At 36.4% G+C, this 24,318-nt stretch overlaps 1 protein-coding gene across 1 annotated transcript in view; it reads right to left on the reverse strand.

The window, feature by feature from the left end:
• Positions 1-24,318, reverse strand: part of LOC103661767 (N-deacetylase and N-sulfotransferase 4) — a 237,915-nt gene that overhangs the window by 122,731 nt on the left and 90,866 nt on the right. The window contains exon 2 of the mRNA XM_008689458.1: positions 11,682-11,769. Within this exon, the coding sequence (XP_008687680.1) occupies positions 11,682-11,769 (88 nt within the window). The remainder of the gene's footprint in view (positions 1-11,681; positions 11,770-24,318) is intronic.

Consider the following 24,318-nt stretch of genomic DNA (forward strand, 5'->3'; position numbering starts at 1 on the left):
AAGTACCTATGGTTACCTATTAGTTCTAGAACTAATAAATTCAACAAAGCTGCAGAGTTCAAAATCAATATACAGAAATCTGTTGTATTTCTATGCACTAATAACAGAAGAGCAGAAAGAGAAATTAAGAAAGCAATTCCATTTACAATTGCACCAAAAATAATAAAATACCTAGGAATAAACCTGACCAAGGAAGTGTAACACTAGTACTTTAAAGACTATAAGACATTGATGAAAGAAATAGAAGATGAAGAAATTCCAGACAAATGGAAAGATATGTCATGCTGATGGATTGGAAGAATTAACGTTAAAAAAATCCAAACTATCCAAAGCAATCTATAGATTCAGTGCAATTGGTATCAAAATATCAATAGTATTTTTCACAGAACAAGAACAAATAATCCTAAAATTTGTATGAAACCACAAAAGATCACAAATAGCCAAAGCCATCTTGAGGAAGAAGAACAAAACTGGGGGTAACACAATCCCAGATTTCAAACTGTACTACAAAGCTATCGTAATCAAAACAGTATAGAACTAGCACAAAAATAGCCACATAGATCAACAGAACAGGATAGAGAGCCCAGACAGAAGCCCACACTTATGTGGTCAATTAATCTATGATAAAGGAAGGAAGAATATACTAGGGGGGGAAATAGTCTCTTCAAAAATGGTGTTGGAAAAATTGGGCAACTATATGAAAAAGAATGAAACTGGACATCATACCCAAAAATAAACCCAAAAAGGATTAAAGATCTAAATATAAGACCTGAAACAATAAAATTTCTAAAAGAAAACATAGGCAGTAATCTCTTGGACATCAACTTCAACAATAATTTCTGGATATGTCTCCCCAGTCAAGAAAAACTAAAGCAAAAACATGTTGGGACTACATCACACTAAAAAGCTTTTGTACAGCAAGGAAACCAACAACAAAATAAAAAGTCAACCTGCTGAATGGGAGAAGATATTTGTAAATGATACATCTGACAATTCATACAACTCAACACCAAAAAAAAAAAAAAAATGCACAAATAACCCAATTAAAATGGGCAGAGGTACTGAATAGACGATGTTCCCAAAGAAGACAAACAGATGGCCAAAGACATGTGAAAAGATACTCATATCACTAATCATCAGAAAAAAAGTGCAAATCAAACCACAATGACATATCACCTACCACTAGTCAGAATGTCCAGTATAAAAAATATAGAAAAATAGGAAGTGTTAGTGATGATGTGGAATAAAGAGAACCTTTGTGTACTGTTAGCAGGAATGTAAGCTGGTGCAGTCACTAGAGAACACAGTTTGAAGGTTCCTCAAAAAACTAAAAATAGAGTTACCATCCAATCCAATAATTCCACTTCTGGGTATTTACTGAAGGAAAACAGGGGGTGGATTTAAGATGGCGGAGGAGTAGGGGACCCCTTTTTCAGCCGGTCCCCTGAGTCAAGCTGGATAGGTACCAGACCAGCCTACACAACCACGAATCAGCCTGAGACACAGGAAGATACATCTGGATCTCTACAAATGAACATCTCCAGCGCTGAGTATTGAGGTACGAAGCGGGGAGCCGTGAAACCTCGCACAGATATCAGAAGATAAATGGAAGGGGGAGGGAGCAGCCGCGTTCGGGCGCCGGGAAGAGGTAGCCACCTGCATGGGGGAGCGGGCGGACTCACGGACCGAGAAACCCGCGAAACAGCAGACTGAGACCCCGAGCCGGGAGCGCGCGCCACCAGGCTTCTCACGGAACTCCGGAATCCCGGTGCGCTCACCGGAAATAGACTGAGACCGGGAGATCCGGGAGCGCACTGGGGCGGCTGGCAGCTGGTGGCATTAGAAACACAAAGGACAGAGACGCGCCGGCCCTGGAAGTGAGGGCTGGGGCACCGGGTGTGGGGCGCACATCCCGGGACGATGCAGGGTTGAGCAGCACCAACAGTAACGGAGTTAAAGTGGCCAGAACATCAGTGGAGAACGGGCCGCGATCCCTCTGTTCTATGACAAGAGGCTGAAATTTGGCTGCTGCTGCTCTGACTCTCAGAAGAAATCTTTAAAGAAGAAGCCCACATCCCTAAGATCCCTATAAAACAAGGGGCACGGCCTGGGACCCAGTCAATAATTTGGGCTCTGGAAACCCCGCAACATCTCCTTATCAGAATGACAAGAAGAAAAAGCACCCCCCAGCAAAGAAAAGACAGTGATTCTGTGGCCTCTGCCACAGAAATAATGGATATGGATGTAACCAAATTATCAGAAATGGAATTCAGAGTAACGATGGTCAAAATGATGAGTAGAATTGAAAAAAGTATTAATGAAAAGGTTACTGAGAATATAGAATCCCTAAGTATGGAAATGAGAGCGAATCTGACAGAAATTAAAAATTCTATGAGCCAAATGCAGGCAAAACTAGAGCCTCTGACGTCCAGGGTCACCGAAACAGAGGAACGTATTAGTGAATTGGAGGATGGGTTAATAGAGGAAAAAACGAAAGTAGAAGATGGTCTTAAAAAAATCCACGCCCACGAATGTAGGTTATTACGGGAGATTACTGACTCAATGAAACGATCCAATGTCATAATCATCGGCATCCCTGAGAGGGTGTAGAAAAAGAGAGGTCTAGAAGAGATATTTGAACAAATTGTAGCTGAAAACTTCCTTAATCTAGTGAGGGAAACAAACATTCGTGTCCAAGAGGCAGAGAGGACCCCTCCCAAGCTCAACCACGACAAACCTACGCCACATCACGTCATAGTGCAATTCGCAAATATTAGATCCAAGGATACAGTATTGAAAGCGGCCAGGGCAAAGAAATTTCTCACGTACCAAGGCGAAGGCATCAGAATTACGTCAGACCTGTCTACACAGACCTGGAATGAGAGAAAGGGTTGGGGGAGCATATTTAAAGCTCTTTCAGAGAAAAACATGCAGCCAAGGATCCTTTATCCAGCAAGGCTGTCATTCAGAATTGATGGAGAAATAAAGACATTTCAGAATCGCCAGTCACTAACCAATTTCATAACCACGAAACCAGCCCTACAGGAGATATTAAGGGGGGTTCTATAAAGGTAAAAAGGCCCCAAGAGTGATACAGAACAGAAAGTCACAATCGATAGAAACAAAGACTTTATAGGGAACATGACATCATTAAAATCATATCTCTCAATAATCAGTCTCAATGTAAATGGCGCCAAGGATCCTTTATCCAGCAAGGCTGTCATTCAGAATTGATGGAGAAATAAAGACATTTCAGAATCGCCAGTCACTAACCAATTTTGTAACCACGAAACCAGCCCTACAGGAGATATTACGGGGGGTTCTATAAAAGTAAAAAGGCCCCAAGAGTGATACAGAACAGAAAGTCACAGCCAATACAAACAAAGACTTTACTGGCAACATGGCAACATTAAAATCATATCTCTCAGTAATCAGTCTTAATGTAAATGGTTTGAACCATCCCATAAAACGCCACAGGGTTGCAGATTGGATAAAAAGAAATGACCCATCCATTTGCTGTCTACAAGAGACTCATTTCGAACCCAAAGATGCATTCAGACTGAGAGTAAGGGGATGGAGTACCATCTTTCACGCAAATGGACCTCAAAAGAAAGCTGGGGTAGCAATTCTCATATCAGATAAATTGGATTTTAAACTACAGACTATAGTTAGAGATGCAGAAGGGCACTATATTATTCTTAAGGGAAGTATTCAACAAGTGGATATGACAATTATAAATATATATGCCCCCAACAGGGGAGCAGCAAGATACACAAGCCAACTCTTAACCAGAATAAAGAGACATATAAATAAAAATACATTAATAGTAGGGGACCTCAACACTCCACTCTCAGAAATAGACAGAACACCCTGGCAAAAACTAAGCAAAGAATCAAAGGCTTTGAATGCCATACTCGACGAGTTGGACCTCATAGATATATATAGAACACTACACCCCAGAACCAAAGAATACTCATTCTATTCTAATGCCCATGGAACATTCTCAAGAATAGACCATGTTCTGGGACACAAAACAGGTCTCAACCGATACCAAAAGATTGAAATTATCCCCTGCATATTCTCAGACCACAACGCTCTGAAATTGGAACTCAACCACAAGGAAAAATTTGGAAGAAACTCAAACACTTGGAGACTAAGAACCATCCTGCTCAGGAATGACTCGATAAACCAGGAAATCAAAAATCAAATTAAACAATTTATGGAGACCAATGAGAATGAAAATACAACAGTCCAAAACCTATGGGATACTGCAAAGGCAGTCCTAAGGGGGAAATACATAGCCATCCAAGCCTCACTCAAAAGAATAGAAAAATCTAAAATGCAGTTTTTATATTCTCACCTCAAGAAGCTGGAACAGCAACAGAGGGACAGGCCTAATCCACGCACGAGGAAGCAGTTGACCAAAATTAGAGCTGAAATCAATCAAGCAGAAACCAGAAGTACAGTAGAGCAGATCAACAGGACTAGAAGCTGGTTCTTTGAGAGAATCAATAAAATTGACAGACCACTGGCAAGACTTATCCAAAAGAAAAGAGAAAGGACCCAGATTATTAAAATTATGAATGAAAAAGGAGAGGTCACGACGAACACCATTGAAATTGGAAGGATTATTAGAAATTTTTATCAACAGCTATATGCCAATAAACTAAGCAATCTGGAAGAGATGGAATCCTTCCTGGAAACCTATAAACTACCAAGATTGAAACCGGAAGAAATTGATTCCTTAAACAGGCCAATTAATTATGAAGAAATTGAGTCAGTGATAAACAACCTTCCAAATAACAAAACTCCAGGCCCGGACGGTTTTCCTGGGGAATTCTACCAAACATTCAAAGAAGAAATAATACCTATTCTCCTAAAGCTATTTCAAAAAATAGAAACAGAAGGAAAGCTACCAAACTCATTCTATGAGGCCAATATTACCTTGATCCCCAAACCAGGCAAAGACCCCCTCAAAAAGGAGAATTACAGACCGATTTCCCTAATGAATATGGACGCCAAAATCCTCAACAAGATACTTGCTAATAGAATCCAACAGTACATTAAAAGGATTATCCATCACGATCAAGTGGGATTCATACCTGGGATGCAAGCGTGGTTCAATATTCGCAAATCAATCAGCGTGATACATCATATCAACAAGAAAAGACTCAGGAACCATATGATCCTCTCAATCGATGCCGAAAAAGCATTTGACAAAATACAGCATCCTTTCCTGATTAAAACCCTTCAGAGTGTAGGAATAGAAGGTACATTTCTCAATCTCATAAAAGCCATCTATGAAAAGCCTACTGCAAATATTATTCTCAATGGGGAAAAGCTGGAAGCCTTTCCCTTAAGATCAGGAACTCGACAAGGATGCCCACTCTCGCCACTATTATTCAACATAGTACTAGAAGTCCTTGCAACAGCAATCAGACGACAAAAAGGGATCAAAGGTATTCAAATTGGCAAAGAAGAAGTCAAAATGTCTCTCTTTGCAGATGACATGATACTCTATATGGAAAACCCAAAAGAAGCCACTCCCAAACTATTAGAAGTTATAGAGCAATTCAGTAACGTGGCGGGATACAAAATCAATGCTCAGAAATCAGTTGCATTTCTATACACGAATAACGAGACCGAAGAAAGAGAAATTAGGGAATCCATCCCATTTACAATAGCACCAAAAACCATACGTTACCTTGGAATTAACTTAACCAGAGACGTAAAGGACCTATATTCTAGAAACTATAAATCACTCTTGAAAGACATTGAGGAAGACATAAAAAGATGGAAAGATATTCCATGCTCATGGATTGGAAGAATTAACATAGTTAAAATGTCCATGCTACCCAGAGCAATCTACACTTTCAATGCTATCCCGATCAAAATACCGAGGACATTTTTCAAAGAACTGGAACAAATAGTCCTTAAATTTGTATGGAAACAGAAAAGGCCCCGAATCTCCAAGGAACTGTTGAAAAGGAAAAACAAAGCTGGGGGCATCACAATGCCGGATTTCGAGCTGTACTACAAAGCTGTGATCACAAAGACAGCATGGTACTGGCACAAAAACAGACACATAGACCAATGGAACAGAATAGAGAGCCCAGAAATGGACCCTCGGCTCTTTGGGCAACTAATATTTGATAAAGCAGGAAAAAACATCCGGTGGGAAAAAGACAGTCTCTTCAATAAATGGTGCTGGGAAAATTGGACACCTACATGCAAAAGAATGAAACTTGACCACTATCTCACACCATACACAAAAATAAACTCCAAATGGATGAAAGACCTCGATGTGAGACAGGAATCCATCAAAATTCTAGAGGAGAACATAGGCAGCAACCTCTACGACATCAGCCAAAGCAACCTTTTTCATGACACATCCCCAAAGGCAAGAGAAACAAAAGATAAAATGAACTTATGGGACTTCATCAAGATTAAAAGCTTCTGCACAGTCAAGGAAACAGTCAGAAAAACTAAGAGGCAGCCCACGGAATGGGAGAATATATTTGCAAATGACACTACAGATAAAGGACTGGTATCCAAGATCTACAAAGAACTTCTCAAACTCAATACACGAGAAACAAATAAACAAATAAAAAAATGGGCAGAAAATATGAACAGACACTTTTCCAATGAAGACATACAAATGGCTAACAGACACATGAAAAAATGTTCAAAATCATTAGCCATCAGGGAAATTCAAATCAAAACCACACTGCCAGTTAGAATGGCAAAAATAGACAAGGCAAGAAACAACAATTGTTGGAGAGGATGTGGAGAAAGGGGATCCCTCCTACATTGTTGGTGGGAATGCAAGTTGGTACAGCCACTCTGGAAAACAGTGTGGAGGTCCCTTAAAAAGTTAAAAATTGAGCTACCGTATGATCCAGCCATTGCACTACTGGGTGTTTACCCCAAAGATACAGACGTAGTAAAGAGAAGGGCCATATGCACCCCAATGTTCATAGCAGCAATGTCCACAATAGCTAAATCGTGGAAGGAGCCGAGATACCCTTCAACAGATGACTGGATTAAGAAGTTGTGGTCCATATATACAGTGGAATATTACTCAGCTATCAGAAAGAACGAGTTCTCAACATTTGCTGCAACATGGACGGCACTAGAGGAGATAATGCTAAGTGAAATAAGTCAAGCAGAGAAAGACAAATATCATATGATTTCTCTCATCTATGGAACATAAGAACTAGGATGATCAGTAGCGGAAGAAAGTGATAAAGAAGGGGGGGGTAATCAGAAGGGGGAATGAAACATGAGAGACTATGGACTATGAGAAACAAACTGAGGGCCTCAGAGGGGAGGGGGTTGGGGGAATGGGATAGACCGGTGATGGGTAGTAAGGAGGCATGTATTGCATGGTGCACTGGGTGTTATACTCAACTAATGAATCATCAAGCCGTACATCGGAAACCGGGGATATACTGTATGGTGACTAACATAATATAATAAAAAATCATTAAAAAAAAAAGGAAAACAAAAACACTAATTGGAAAAGATATATGAACACCTATGTTTACTGCAGCCTTATTTACAAAAGCCAAGATACAGAAGCAACCCAAGTGTCCATCCACAGATGAATGGATTTGAGAAACAAACTCATATAGAGAGGATAAACTAATGGTTGCTAAAGCGGAGGGGAGTGGGAGATGGGTAAAACAGGGTGAAGGGGATTAAAAGGTAGAATCTCCCAGTTATAAAGTAAATAAAACACTGGGATGGAAAGTATAGCATAGGGAATATTAATAACATTATAATAGCTTTGGAGACAGATGAAAACTACACTTATCATGGTGAACATATTGTAACGCATATGACTTCCTTTTTTCCTAATTTTTTAAAAAGATTTTATTTATTTATTGGAGAGAGAGAAAGCACGAGCAAGGAGGGGGGAGGAGGAGAGGGACAAGCAGACTCCATGCTGAGTGTGGCACCCTACACGGGGCTTGATCCCACAACCCTGAGATCATGACCTGAGTGGAAATCAAGAGTGGGACACTTCATCAGCGGAGCCACCCAAGCTGTATATGGTTTTCAAATCACTATGTTTTGCACCTGAAACTAATGTCATACATATGTGAATGATACTTCAATTAAAAATTTTAAAAAAATTAACTTCAGAAAATGTGTTGAGTACATTGCAATGCATGTAAAACCTTCAAAAAGAATGTTACTCGTGTTGATAAATAAGTAGATTTTACCTTTTCATTGTATACATATGTTTGTTATGCATTGTCTCACTGAATAACTTGTAAGGCACATACATAAAAGTTATTTCTAAGAACGTTACTTCTGTATGTGCGTAAGAGCAGTGTTATTTCAGGTAATGATTGTGTTCCCCACACTGTAGTGCAAACTCTCTTTTAAACTCTCTTTAAAGGCAAATAAAAACGTACATAAATAAATAAATGTATGTATGTAAACTATAGTTTCAAAATTAGAAAATAGAGTGATGTGCATTATTCAGTTTACTTTTTTGATAAAATTTGATCTTATACAAAAATACTTTTTAAAGTAATAATAATAAACACATAGCACTTAGACATACTACGTGTTATTCTAAATGAGGGAGATATGATGCTTATTTAAAGATACAGAAACTGAGGCACAGAAAGTTTAAGTAACCTGTTCGTGTTCACAAACCTAGTAAATGTCAGTCTGGTTTTGAACAAAAGCAATCTGTTTCTAATACCTACTCGGAACCAGTAATTTATACAGAAAATCAAAAATAAGAAATAAAGAAAAGTGAATGAATGTAACATTTTTTTTTAAATTTCACGTTTGAAAGTTAATAGTTTTATATAAGGGGCTTATATTTCTGTCAAGTGAACTGTCATGAGAAAAACCAATATTAATACAATTTGCAAATATCCATGAATTAGTTGATTGAGTCATATTCAACTTATTATTAATTACAAAGAGTGGCAATAATTGCCACTAGGAATTATGTCCTATAAAAAATAATATTGGTAACCCTTTATCCCTAAAAGACATCTTAATGCTGTAATGTGTTCATCCTCTGAGTTTTCATTGTGCAATTCCAATCAAGCTTTACATATTTTCGGACTAAAACATTTTATTTCAAACTCCACACTTTTATGTTTTCCCTTTAATCAACAGTATGTCCTTCCTCTTTCAATTTGGCACCTGTGTGTGGCTGACTGCTAGGGAAAGCTTAGGAATATGTCCTTTTGGGTGAGATTGTTTTTAGCATGTGAAGGGCAGAGAAACTGAACAGGAAAGAATACATGGGAAATACAAATAAGTGGAGCAGTGTAAGAAATGAAGAATCTATCATTATTACGCTGGGCATATGTGATTAAATGTCTTCAAAACAAGGAGGCTCATCAATCAGCATCCTCATGCACTGGGAAATTGGAACATCCTGGGAGAGAGCTGAGACAGTCATTGTGACAAGGCCATCTTCTAATAGTTACACAGCATAGCGGAGTGCAAGCATAAGGAAAGCACTTCCCTGCTTTGCAAACTTTGTTCCATAGAGTTAAGCCTGAATATAAGAATGTGACTGGATAAGATAGAGGTGTGCCCTCCCTAACATCACCAATGTTAACTCCACTCTAGAAGAAACCTTGATATCTTTGAATAAATTAATAAGTACTCAATATAATATGATTGCATCTTTGAAATACAGTATGAATGCCTTCCAATGACTCTACACATAAAGTAGCAAGTCAATGAAAGTTTCATCCTTTTATGAAGAAAAGTAAACTTCTGGGATTCACAAATTTATATATATTGCTTGATCTCTAAAGTGTACTATCACCGCAGCATAACAGAATAGAGTGTTTCTTCCATTATTTTTGTTAGGTTAATAGCAACATAAAGGGTCAAAAGAGTCAATAAGGTCTTCTTGAAAGATGTAATTAAAATGATTTTTTTTTTTTTGGTCTCCTCCTCCAACAACTATCACTGTGATATTAACGAGCAGGTTGTTCATTTCCTAGCGGCTGCGTACTGTGTGCGTGTTCAGGACCATAAAGAAGAAATGAGAAGTGTTGTAAGCTGCTATCAACGTTAACTCTGGGACTGTCTGGCAGCTTTAATAGTTCTGAATATGAAAAGTAAATAAAAGAGCTGAGGCAGTTACCCAGATATATTTCAACCAAAAGAATGGCTTTACTTGCACTATATAGCTATTTAAGACAAAATAGTATTGTTTGCGTGTGAACTCCAAGTAATCCCATAATTTCCCCCCTGCATGAGTAGATACAGCTTTTAGAGTTATCTGCTTTATAACTTCAGAGTCAGAGCTTCTTAGGCCTGAACTCATTTCTTGAGGGGGCTTTTGAAGAAGATTTACAAAACCATGTCTATTTTCAAAATTGTAAGCTGGAATTACTTTGCCTGTGCAGATACGATGACCCAAATCTCTTTCTGCAAAATGTCCTTTTAAAATATGCAATCATTTGATTTATCAAATGGTCTAGATACTAATTTTCCTTCTATTACTTTAAACAGATTTACATGTTGCAAAGCAGGAGGGAAAAGGCATTAAAGAAAAGCCAGGAAGACCTCACTGCTTCAATATTCTAATAAAGCATGCTGAGACTCCTTGGTTAAACATTAAAAAGCTTCTTTGGGTAAATGAGTTGCATTTATGATAATTAAAGACAACCTTTGCATGGGATATTTTTAATATCAATAACATGCACACATGCGTAGAGAATACCATGGAGTGTTTTCACTAAGATACTATGAAGTAACAACAGAGCAAATTCATGAAAAATTTGGCTTATACCACAAATGCAGAAATAGGAGCAGATAGTAGGTATTGCCCTAATACAGGCTCTAACACACCATTTTGTGTTATTTTTTGTCATTATTATATGATAGTCAATTCTATACACAAAGTTTTCTCCACACGAGTGCCAGACATTAGAATGCTGATATTCAGAAAATAAAAGTAATATTCTGGAGGTGAAGATGGGTAAAGAGGTGAGAAATATCAGAACATAGAGTAGTGCGTGAACACCAATCACATTTTAAGAATTAGTTGAGAGGCTGACACTGAACAGAAGTGCAACTGTGGCTGGATAGAGATGGAAATATATGATATATTATGATTGTTTAAATGGATGTTGGGCCAAATTGTTGTCATACTTTTAGGGAAAAATCCTGCGAGGGAAGATAAATTAAGGAAGATGACCCTCTGTTAATTTTCTTTGAGGCTATAAAATTCCTCTCTGATCACCAGATGTTTTCCAAAAGGATAATATGTACAAAAATGTCTGTACCTTGAGTATCTGACATTTAAAAAACACTGCCCACTATTATTATTGACGTGTCATTGCCTTCATCATCATCATCATCATCATCATCATCATCATCATCATCACGATCACTATGCTTTCTACTTGGACAATGCTGAGAGACAAGATGCATAGTCACCCAAAAATGACCATGGTTTCTTTTACTGAGTTGAAAAAGTCAATTCTCTTCCTCTTTTGCCCTTGTTTCTAACAGTATTTGCCAAAGTAAACAAGCTCATTGATTTTGGATTTGGCTCCTCATATAATGCACCCAAGTTTTTCCCATAATCAGTCTGGATATTCTATTTCTCCTACTTATGAAACATTTAAAATCCTCTCTCCTATTTATATGTAGCTGCCTGAGAACACAAAGCTCCTTCTTACCTGTGTGGTAAAACTTCCCTGAAAATCCAAGGTTGAAGGTAAAATTTGCAACCTGAGTGCGCAGTAAATTTTGAGTCTCTAGTAATGCCTGAAATAAATAAGAAATTAACATGATTTTAGAAAAATAAATATGAAGCTTTGGGATGCCTCTTTTTCAAATGTGTATGCATGAGTGAAACAAAATCATATGGGCTTTCCTGCTTTTTGGATTTTTGATGGGTACTGTTATTTGCTACTCGTATTTCGGGTATTATAATCGCTATTATTATTTTTATTGAAGTTCACCAAATTATGAAGCAGTTCAGTCCTAAGCACATTATAAGTTGCTGAGAGGCAATTCTCTAACCACAGAGCACTGAAATCATTTTTCATTTCCATGTGAGACATTTCTTGATTTCAGATTATTACACTTTTTTTCCTTGGGGGAAATTTTTCAGAGTTGTTGGATGTAGACAAGTCCTGTATTTGTTGGTAAGGAATAGGAAGGTAATGTCTGTTTGAGTTGCAATTTAGTATTTATTTAACTGTGCTACCTCCCGTATTGTTTTTTAAGGCATAATCATTGAGTTTAAGGCTTGGGTTTTTACTATACAAACTAAAAAGAAATGTATAAAGGATACTGATTGCAGGTGTTGAGATATGAACAAGGCAAGGACAGATAGGAAATAGCCAATTCCATAAAAAAATTCTTTTTCAGCTGTGACAAAATGTCCCTGTTTTCTGTATTTGGAATAATTCTATGTTAATTTCTTATTTGTAGACAGGATAAGAACACACAGATAATAATCTTAGAGTTAGACTTAGTCCTGTAAAGTTTCTGCCAATCTTTCAACTGCAATTATTCCTATGCCAACATATGTGGCATAATTCATAACTCTCACATCCTTGGGCTTTTTGGTTTGCTTATTTATTGAGAATGCTTTTCCTGTTTTTAAATAGATTTTTAAAGGGGACTTACTTTGTTCTGATGAAAATAAGACAAACTATGTTTGTCATTACTGCTATCCATATGTTAAGGTGAATAAAGAGTCAGAAATTTAGACAATTCTTTTATTATTCACAGTGGTTAAGCATTTGCTTTAAAAATTTGTGAAACTATTTACTCCCCCAGAATTAAGAAGACTGCTGCAAATTAGTTTAATGAAATAAAAGTAAAGAGAAAAACTAAAAGGCTGGTAACTATATCATCAGTGTTTATCCAAGGTTAGAGTTAGTTACATTGAGTGTAATCTTGGCCAATCTTGTTTAAATATTATGAATTAAATAGAAAAAGGAAAAAAATAGACCCAGTAGTTGAACTCAGTTGATGAAATATATTTTAAAAGTTCTCAAAAAGAACAAACAAAATGTTAGAAAGAGGTTGGAGTTAAAAATAAAGTCTATTGAACTAATCAGGCATATTGGTAAGTCCTGTGGAATACAGGCTTAAATAGAAAACATCCCCCATCTTTTTATCTTAGTTCTTTTTTCTTGCTTTCTCTTTATTCAATGTACAATCCTTGGGCCTCCATATCTTGAAAGAGTTTTTTTTAATAAACATTTCTCCCTTCCCCCGAATTCCTTAACACTCCAACTCCCTTCTAAGTCTCTAGCTCTGAGTTCTTGAAGTGATTATTCTGCATTTATTTCTCCACTATCCATTCTTAAATTCACTAAATACATATTTTAGTTGCATACAATGTTGGGTGTAACAAGCATAGTCCCTTTATCCTAGGACCTCAATGCCTAGAAAGGGAGAGAGATTTTAAATAGACAGCCAAACAAATGTGTAATTACAGCTCATGATAAATTCTACAAAAGAAATCTAGAGCATGCTGTGAGAGACGCAGTAAAGGATATCAATTTATACTGAGGGAGTGGGCCCTACTTTTTATGTTTTCTTAGGGACAATCAAATAAACATCAAACAATCTATTTTCCTTCAATCAACTTGCCACCACTTTAGGAACTCCCTCATTGTCTGTTTCTCGGGTTTTTAAAACCCTGTGGTCTGCTAACCTGTTCCCACCCTTCAGTTTTATCTTCCTCTACTCTGCCTTACATTCTGCAATCATGCTAACACCCCAAAAGCAGTAAATGCACTTCACCCTTGGGGTCAGGGAGGCCATTCAATTAATGCCTTAGCCTTGTTGGTCATTTCACTTCTCTAATCCTTTCCTTTATCTGTAAATGGGATAATGCTTAACACCTGTTTCACACTATTGTGAGGATTACAATGCGTAAGACATACAAAGTGCTTAGATAAATGCCTGGCACACAGTAGGAACTCAATAAATGCTGTTAATGAGCACTCACTATGTCATTCTGTCCCAACCAGCTAGGTATTGTTGGTGCCTTCTCATTTCCAATTAAGCTACATGCATTGCTATTTCCAGTAAATCGCCTTGTCCTCTGGCTTTATCCCTATTGCCTACGTTATGCCTTTCCTCACTCTGTTCCCTTTGCTTAGATTCCCTCCAGCTGCTCTCCATCTCATTCCCCAAGCCCAGCCATTATTTAAAGCTCTGGTGCCTGGGTGGCTCAGTCAGTTGGGCCTCTGCTTTCCACTCAGGTCATGATCCTTGCCTCCTGGGGTCTAGTTCCTCATCGGGCTCCCAGCTCCTTGAGGATCCTGCTTCTCCCTCTGTCTCTCTTTCTGTCTTTCATGAATAAATATAATAAAAATCTTTAAAAATAAAAAAAAATTAAAACTCTGCCCAAATGCCACCTTTTTTTTGTATGAAGCCTGCTCTGATGCCTCAAACCTTTCCTGTTCTCCTCTCCCAAAGTAAGTTCCCAAATTATTTGTCTTAAGACTTGCATTATTTTCCACTTCACTACGTCACTTTTTATCTGACTTCTCCTAGTCAATAGGTGCCTTCAGGTCAATCAAAACTTACTTATTTTATGTATTCTGTATTGCTAGATATATTTTTGTATACGTGGAAGGCATTCAATTGAATTAATTTCATTTATTTTATTAGTAACATATTCCTGATGGTAAAATGATAAACATGGACCATACCATTAAGTGATATCAAAACAATATGAACAGGATTCTACATTTCACCAGCACATTTATATCATGGATGTTTTATAATCTTATAGATTGCCTAGTAAGACAAGCTCACAGAAGTGAGGACAGATGAATATTTTTCCACCGGTGCTAATTAACTCTATGAAGAATTTGACAGATCATTGCTAAAAGAAATAGAGTTGCCTAGTCATATTCTCCCAACATGTAATCTTGATTAATGTGGGAGTAAAATTGACAATTTCTATAAGTAAAAACATAACAAAACAAATGGATTAAAAAAGCAAATCCTAAAAGGTTCCAAGCCTGTCTACAAAATGTTCTTTGATTTCCAAAATTCAGGGAAAGAAAATTTCCATGGCCTTTCAATGGTAAAGGCCGTAAGACACAAATAATAATGAGTAACAAAAGAGGTCTAATTTTAAAAATAAAAATCAGGAATAAATTTAAAAAGAAAAAAGTGTTAAACTACAAAAATTAAAGTAGAAATGTAGAAAAAATAAAGAATAGAAATACAAGAAAAGTGTAAAGAAATATTAGACAAAAAAATACAAATCCAAAATTATGAATAAATGAAATATGAAAAACTGACTTCGGAAAAATTTGTTTATAAAGTAGAAGTAATATGTCTGAATTTGAGATAAAAATCAAATTGTAAAGTTTAGGAAATAGCATGTAGCTGTAGATATACTTTTTTTATCTGAATATTTTGTGAGGAAGTTTGAGTAACTTTTGAACATAAATGTAAAATATATTATTTAATGTTTGGACAATAAACCTCAGTTATTTCTTTAATAGTTCATGTCATAAAAAATATAAACATCTTTTAAGTTTTCCCTTGCATTATTTAGGAAGAACTTACTAAGTTACTTGATTAGATATTAAAGAGAATAAATATACGTAACTTAAGAAAAATCAATAATTCATTATTTTAATAAATATTACTTACATTCACTTAATGTTCTCATAATGAGTTCCTCAGTATTTAATAAAGCAAGTCCAACTTACCTGCCGGCAAAATGTTAAAGAAATGGTTTTCAAACTTTATTGTTCATAAAATTTTCTAGAAGAGACTGCTAATATTGTGAATTCTGAGGGCCTACTTGAAGAGTTATTGATTTAGTCTTAAGTGATAGGGTTCAGACTTGTGTATTTTATCATAGACCCCAATTGGTTCTAAAAATGGTCAAAAGCAATTGTTTCCAAGTTACGCATAAGAAATGAATTGCCAGAATGCTTATAAAATAATTTTCCAGACCCATGCTCTGGGAATTCTGAATTAAATTATAAAAAATGGAACCTAGGAAACTGTAATTTTAACAATGATTCTTACAGCTTCAAATTGGAAATTATAACCATCAAGGAACTTTGGGAAATATTAAGTTAGTACATTATTTATACTAATTTCAAAATATGTTGTATAAGTCTTAATCCACTCCAATATTCAGGTAATTTAATGTAAGGCTAACCCTTCCCCTAAATATACCTAATTAATAAGACATGACTATCTACATGTATTGATATAGCCTTATACTTTCAAAATTTCAAATCCAATAAATAAGGGTGACAGTTTTTGTTCTTTTAACTGTCTTGTACAATTTTTTTAAATATATACAGTAACTTATAAAAATGATATCTTATTTATCTTAAAAGATCTCAATGTGGGAATCAGACAGGTTACCTCTATACTTATTATCCAAGTGGATAAAATTGCTTCATGGAAAGTTTATTTATTTATTTTTTTTTTAAAAGATTTTATTTATTTATTTGACAGAGATAGAGACAGCCAGCGAGAGAGGGAACACAAGCAAGGGGAGTGGGAGAGGAAGAAGCAGGCTCATAGCAGAGGAGCCTGATGTGGGGCTCGATCCCATAACGCCGGGATCACGCCCTGAGCCGAAGGCAGACGCTTAACCGCTGTGCCACCCAGGCGCCCCTTCATGGAAAGTTTAAATGGCCCACCCAGATAACACAAGGAGAGGGACAAAATTGAGCTGTTTGCCTTAACACTTGGTCCAACCTTCATAACTTCAGGTCCCATTAGAGTAAGTCTATGTGGCCATGCAGGATGAAATGACTCAGGATTCCATGAACTTTTGGGTACCCTATTTGTCAATGTACAAATGAAGATGAATAGGGCTGACCCAGGGTGAAAGTATGAGGCTTTTGAAGTTTGCCTTTGACAGTCTCTGCCTCCCTTTTTGTTCATCTCCTTCCCCTTAGAGGCAATCCACACTCCTTCAGAAACCTACTCTACCTCTCTCTCTTTTTTTTTTTTAAGATTTTATTTATTTATTTGTCAGTGAGAGAGAGAGCACGAGCGCACAAGCAGGGGAAGCTGCAGGCAGAGGGAGAAGCAGGCTCCCCGCTGAGCAAGGAGAACCAATGTGGGACTCAATCCCAGGACCCTGGGATCATGACCTGAGCCAAAGGCACATGCTTAACTGACTGAGCCACCCAGGCATCCCTCTCCCTCTCTTTTAAAAAATAAACTCTTACTGCCACTCAAAGAGGAATCTGTCTCATGTAATTTATACATTGAAAGAAATTTTATCACAGCAACGTACCAAGTCTTCCATAGGATTTTACCTTGAACAGTTTGGCTCTTATTGGAATGGATGAGTTAACTAAGGAAGAATGAATGAATGTTTGTAATAATAATACTGAAGAAATGTGGGAGCCTTTTGTGGGGAGAAAGGTTTGGAGATCCTTCTGCTGAATCACACTTAATTTGAAGAACAACTTGTTGAGTACAAAAACACTACTGCATTTCAGAGCAAATACCCTCTTGTCTTTCCACCCATCACTTAAGTGTTGCATTCCCATCTCTCAATCTCACCTAGATCTCCAGGAAACCAGGGATCTGAAACTTACCCTCTGGGCTCTCTTCCTCCTTGTGCCATTATTAATTCATTCATCCATTGAAACAATGTTATCTGAACACCTGCTATGTATCAGGCACTCTTCTAGGTACTAAGGACGCAGGAAAGGATGCTAATAATAATTGAGCTTTTACTATGTGTTAGATACCGTGAGAAGCACTCTGTTTGAATTACCTCTTTAAATCTCCCTGTGATCCCCTAATTAACTCTACTTCACAAATGAGGAATACAAGGCACAGAGAGGCTAAATAAGCTACATAAGGTTATGGAGTTGGAAAATGTCTCACAAACAAAACTGATAAGCTTGTTGTTCTCATGGAACTTGGGCTCTATTTAAGCGCACAGATGACACACATGGAAAATCAATCAGATAATTATTTAATTGCAAATTTAATTAGTGGTGCAAAAATCGTGTTATAGTATATGCTATTATTAAAACTAACGCAGAGTACCTAAATTTCAACAGGATAGGGAATGTGCTTTATGCAGCCTCTCTGAAAAAGTGGCAATTTAGTTGAGGCATGAAAAATAAGAGGCCAGTCATGCCCAAATCAGGGCTCTGGAAGAGTGTGCTCTGGGTAAAAAGGGCAGTGAGAGCAAGGCTCAGTGATATCTTAACACAGCACATCTACTTCATCTCACAGAAGATACGATTTTTACATTCTAAATTGATTCCTCTGGCTCCTTGCTGAGAAGGAATTGCAGGAAAACCAAAGCAACGGGAAAATCATTGAGGAGGGTTTTGCAGTAGTTTCAGTAAGAACAAAATAAAGGCATGGCCTCTACTGGGGGTACTGGGAATGGAAGGAAGGAAGGACGTAGTGTAATTCTTGACAGACTGATGTGGGAAGTGAAGTGGAGTGTAATTTCATTAATGCTTCTGATTTCTGACATTCAATGAGATGGGAGAAGAGTTGGGAAAGATTTTGAGGGAAAAATCAATACTTGCACTGCTGCACTAAACATTCTTTGTCACAACAGAAAGACTGTGTTGTTGAAACCTCTACAATACTCCCAACAGGAAAGACAGACCTTAAAGTCCTAGAGCATCATTGCTTTTAAACCTTTGTTATCCATAATGGGAGGGTAAAACTCAGGAACTAACTGCACAAAGAGTGTATATATTGGTAAGGGGAAGAGTCTCAATGCATAAGGAGTGCTTTTTTCATACTGGAAGGTTAAACATTGATGCTGATTAAAGATACTGGCAAAGAGAAGAGAAAATTTGAAAATTGGTTTGACCTTGTAAAATAATATTAACTCGTGTCACGTATGTGAAGAGTTTGCATTTTCCGCTTGATTATCAAAGAACACAATGAAGGTTATATAAATCATTAAAGTTGAAGTGCATTTACAGTGCTGTAAATTTTATTTGATTGCATCAGCAAAACAGTCCATGTGACTTTGATTCCTTTCCCAGTGGGTGTGAATGGATTTTTCTTGTGCCCTAAACTTCGTTACTGCAAAATGTCCTGGGCAGTTTTGTGTTCACAGAATTCTAAGTCATTTTTACTTCAGTTCATTCTGAAAGTATGGGAGATGAACTTCTGCTTTTTGCTTTCTGGTTAGCAGTCTGGTATTTTTCCCTGTGATCAGAAAATTTCCTTGAGCAAGGTAAAATACTGCCCAGTTTTTATCAGCCCCAAATTCTCTTCAACGGTATTCTCATTTTCAGTCCATGTAGATCATCTCAAACTATAAGTGGGTTCTGTTCTCTTTCCATGTTTTCCATGTTCTACTAATTGATTAGAATTTTGAATTAAATATATTTGAATCAAATATGAACTATAAGGCCCTTCTGATAATTTATACATTTGTACAGATAGTTTTATACATTATGTATAAATTTTTAAAAAATATTTTATTTATTTATTATTTATTTGTTAGAGAGAGAGAGAGAGAGAGAATGGGGTGGGGGGGAGGGGGGAGCAGGAAGAGAAGCAGACTCTCCCAGAGCAGGGAGCCCGATGCAGGGCTCTACCCCAGGACCCTGAGATCATGACCTGAGCTGAAGGCAGATGTTTAACCAACTGAGCCACCAAGGTGTCCCACATTATGTATCAATTACACATAATTGATAAACATAGATATTTATTATTTGAACCACTGGCATTCTCCTTAAAAGTTAGTTCCTCCAAGCTTGGTCTTTAATTATATTATTTAATTTAATTTTCCTATAAGCTTTACTCTAAGTTTCTATCGTGGCCTACACATTTTTTTGAGTTATAAAAAGATAAAACTATAGCTTCAGAGTTCATGGTTTGTTCATGGTTTTCCTTAAAAGCATTTTATGCTTTTAAAAACTGTCTTATCTTCCCTAAGCTAAAGTATTTAAGTAGATGATGGAGTAATAGTGAGATAGAACTACCTTATATTAGGACTTGTTTGGGGATGTGGAATGAAACTGGTCATTATAAACTCAATGACTAAAAGCTGGCTTCAGGAATAATCAGGAATCAGATAGCTGGGAGAAACATACACGAGCACCCAACACAAGCAAAATAACAAAGTCAACCTTCACTGAGTGAGGGTGGGCAGGAGGTTGTTTATAATTCAACATATTTCCGGGGATTCTCAGTCAGGGTCTGCACTGAAGTGGTCCAAATTCTCTTTGTGTTAGGTCGGAACTTTAAAATGTAACCTGAATCACTCTGCAACGTCCTGATTCCTATGTTGGGGAGCCAACTTGATGGAAATGCTGTGTACTGCCGTGGAAGCTCCAAAGCACAGAATCACCCCCTTCTGAGTTGCCTCGGGGTCTCTGGAGTGTGGAAGCTGGGGGATGGACGATTTTATTGTATGAGGGGATAACCAGTGAAACAGAGTTCCTGATTACAGAGAAATGTTTTCCAAACCGTGATCCATGGTTCATTAGGTCTGTGAAGTTGAACAATTCTATGGAAAATAATTCCATGTTCGAAATGTTTGGGTAGCACTATATTATACCCTTCTTGGGAGGTTCTTAACTCACATCAATGTGCAGAGCTCTTTTGTAGGAAAAATTTTGTATATGATTTATCTTAGCTTTTTCTCTGAACTATTAGCTGGCAGCACATACTTCCACTTCCCAAATCTGATACATTCTGTCCTAGGAAAAAACATTAAGTGGATGGCTAATCCCTTGGAAATAGAAGTATTTCCTGGATTCATCCTATAGTTTCCTATTTGGTATCCAATGCAAGTTGCAGAATATAATAGTTGTGATTTTATATAAAATGTGATTCTGTGCATGAATTTAATCATGTAATAACTTAGCTCTTTGTAAGTGATCTAAAAAAAGAAGTATTTTTTCCATTACTACAGCTTATCCCTAAAGAACTTCAGATCAATTTCTTAATATTACAAAAATTTAGAAATAACAATAACACTTTAGATAAATATGATATAACTTCTTGGAGCATCTTATTCTTGTTGAGAAATTATTAAAGGCAGCTCTTAAGTTGTTTCATTAACAAAAATACTTTTTACCTTAAAGATTGAAAAAAATCTCTAAGTATAATTCTCATTTTATTTTTTAGGCCTTAAAAAATGAAGTCCTCCAAAGCAACTATCTCCTTAATCAAGGTCCAATATTGGCATTGTTCCTTAGGACTCCTGCTTCTGCCTTTGCTCATGGCTGTGATCTCCATTTCTCATTCCCTACCCTCTCTCTTCACTCAGTATGAGTCCAGGGTGGGCTTACAACAATACTTGTACAACACGGGTACTTGATGATTGTTGGCTGGTGTTGTAATTGACTTTTCTAATTTCATCTCTAGAAATACTCCCTGCTCACATACTAGTTAGGAATCTCTTCATTGTTAAGATATTCACTTATTAGCTATATTGTATCATTATTTGACTAAATATTGTGTTGTAACAATTCCACAATATTTCTTGATTACTTTTTATCCCCAGTTTTATACAACTCCCCTTTCTTTCATCAGTGCTCCTTGGAAACACCTGAACTCTGTGTCAGATTTTTAGAGTCTTGAAGACAGCTTCAGAGGTTCTTGGCATACCGTTGGCAGCCATGTTGGTCCTATAATAATTCTCCTAAAAATGCTCTAAAACCATAGAAAGGGAGTTTTATAGATGGTAGGTATTCAGGATTTTAATTTCAAATTTTATCTCTACAGCCAGTTCATTCAACACTAAAAAGAAAAAAAATTGTCAATTTCCATCATTGCTGTCTCCTAGGAACAAGGAATATATTACTGAGAGTATCTGAGGACGTCTGTAGGTTTTTATTTCCTTTTTCTTAGGAGAGGTACAGTTTCTTCCCTCCTCTGTGTGGTTTCATTCACAACTTCTCTTTACCCTAAATGTAAACGAATATCAGGTTAAAGTCCGCATGACCTTTCCAGTGACCAAATTTTTCCACTCATGACAGATATTTCATTTAGACTATGCTTGAAATTATAAACCATTTATTTTAACTTTACTACTGTCTTTCTGCTAATAATGTAAAATAATGAAAACTTTGTTTTACTTTCATTGCTATATTCATAGATTGAATTCTGTCAAACTGCAGTTACCATCAGGGCAGAGCAAGCAGTAGTAAATAAGAAAAGCTGATAATGGTGAAATAGTTGTGTGCAGTGATGATTGAACTGATATGCTACAAGTGATTTGAACAAAGATAAGTCATTGACTTTGTTGGGTACCAATATACTGCATAACACATGTAGGATAGGTGGCATGCTGATAAATATATGTTTCATGTCCCACAGTGAATATATCTCCCACAGTGAATATATCTGTCTTCTTTCTGAATAAAAAGGATGTGTGTTTTAAAATACATGTTTGGGCTGATAGATGAACAAACAGGCTATATCTAATAGCAAAATCATTATTATCAGGGTTTACTCTACTAATATGGTACATAATAACTGAATTGCTTAGACTTTACAAGTTCTTTATATTAGAATATTGACATATTTGGATAAAAGGATAAGAGTGTCAAATTAAAAAATCAAGAACATCCCCTTGATGACTTGGAAAAACAAAAAAGTTATTGATCATATAATTGAAAATATAATGACTGCTGGTTTTTCATTTAGATATTGTAAGAGCATAAATTCAGTATTTAACAAATATGAGGTTATTTAACAGGTAAAATGAGAAAACTATAGTTGCAAATAAATACAACTACCTGTACTTACCAAATTCACTGTAAGTAAACATCAAAAACTTTGTCTCCATAAGGAACTAAACTCCAGCAAGCATTTATTGAGCCACTTCTACCTTCCAAGCAGTCTGCTAGGCCCTAGGCTCTACTAATACACCGTGCACATTTTTAAATTATATATAAATGTATTTATATAAATAAAATTAAATAAATATATTATGTATACATATTTGTAGTCTGCATGTGAAAATGTTTCTGTGTTTTATTTTCATGCTATCTTACTATATCTGAATAAATCTACATTATTTACAATTTTCATGATCAACTTTATAAACATTTGAAAATTGTTCATATGATACATAGTTGAACATTTTGCAAACACATAGTCAGATACATATATCTTTAAATGTGTATCATAAAAATCATTTCCAAAGGCTAAATACCAAATCATGAGTCAATGTATATATATTTGAAGCATTACAATTTATTTATTTATAAGCTCAGGTGTAATAGAATCTTCTCATCACACTGCTAAGGAGGAGGAGGTACCTCGATTTTTAGGTTTTATTATAAATACGAAAACATATGTCATTATCTATACAGAACCCTGATTTGGTTATAGAAATCATTACCAAAATATATTACAGTTTGTGGTACCTATAATGTTTTAAGGTGGGCTTTTCCTGTACTTAGTAGACAAATCATTTTCTAGCAGATCTCTCCCTCTGACAAAGACTTAAGGGTTTCAAAAATAAAAAAAGCTCCTGTGAGATTTAGTTGTCACCTCCTCAAGCTCAACCCTATTTAAAGCCTAATTATAATTCACATTCATAACAAAACAGGCTTGACATCATCTGATAGTCTACCAACTCTGCTTTGCTGTAGACGAAGGGAAACTAGTGAGATACTCATGAAGGAAAACAACAAAACAAAAATATATTAATGGTAACATTTTCCAGCACAGCTCTCATTTCCCAATGAAAGAAGGCAATATTCAAAATATTTTCTGTGTAAATGGTATCCTTTAGAATTCTGTGACTGCCCTTACCCCCATTTCACATATTTTTAATAAGGGAATTTTGCTGTAATTTTAACAAAGATTCTCAAATAAATGAAATATGTTACTTTATTTACTTATTCAAAATATACTTGAGTGGCTAATACTTTCCAGCTATTCTAGGTATTAGAGATTCAGCTTTGAACAAACAAAGTACTTTCTTTAGGAGTATATCTTCTAATGGGTAAGACATACAAAAAAAACAAACAATATAATGATACACTAAGAAGAGTGTACTGGCAAGGCACTGGAGAGAGTTTTAAGCAGAGGTATAGTGTTCATCATACTTTGAATCTTCAATGCATGAAGAATTGGCCAGGTAAAGGGAAGACAAAGGTGAAAGAGGGAAGGAAGCATTTAGAAGAGAGAAGCAACTACCCTAATTGAGAAATGAGTATCTTGGAGGAGGTGGGTGAAACCAGAGGAAAATGGTCAGATTTGGGATATAGTTTGAAGATAAAGGTTCTGGGACTCTGAATATCAAATGATGAATTGAATGTAAGTTGTGAAAGAATTGGATGTGGGGTGTAATGCCTCTTGGATTTGTTCAGATTTGGGCTATTAGATGAACACTGG

Source organism: Ursus maritimus, unplaced genomic scaffold, assembly GCF_017311325.1.
Source record: "Ursus maritimus isolate PB19 unplaced genomic scaffold, ASM1731132v1 scaffold_11, whole genome shotgun sequence".
NCBI lineage: Eukaryota > Metazoa > Chordata > Mammalia > Carnivora > Ursidae > Ursus > Ursus maritimus.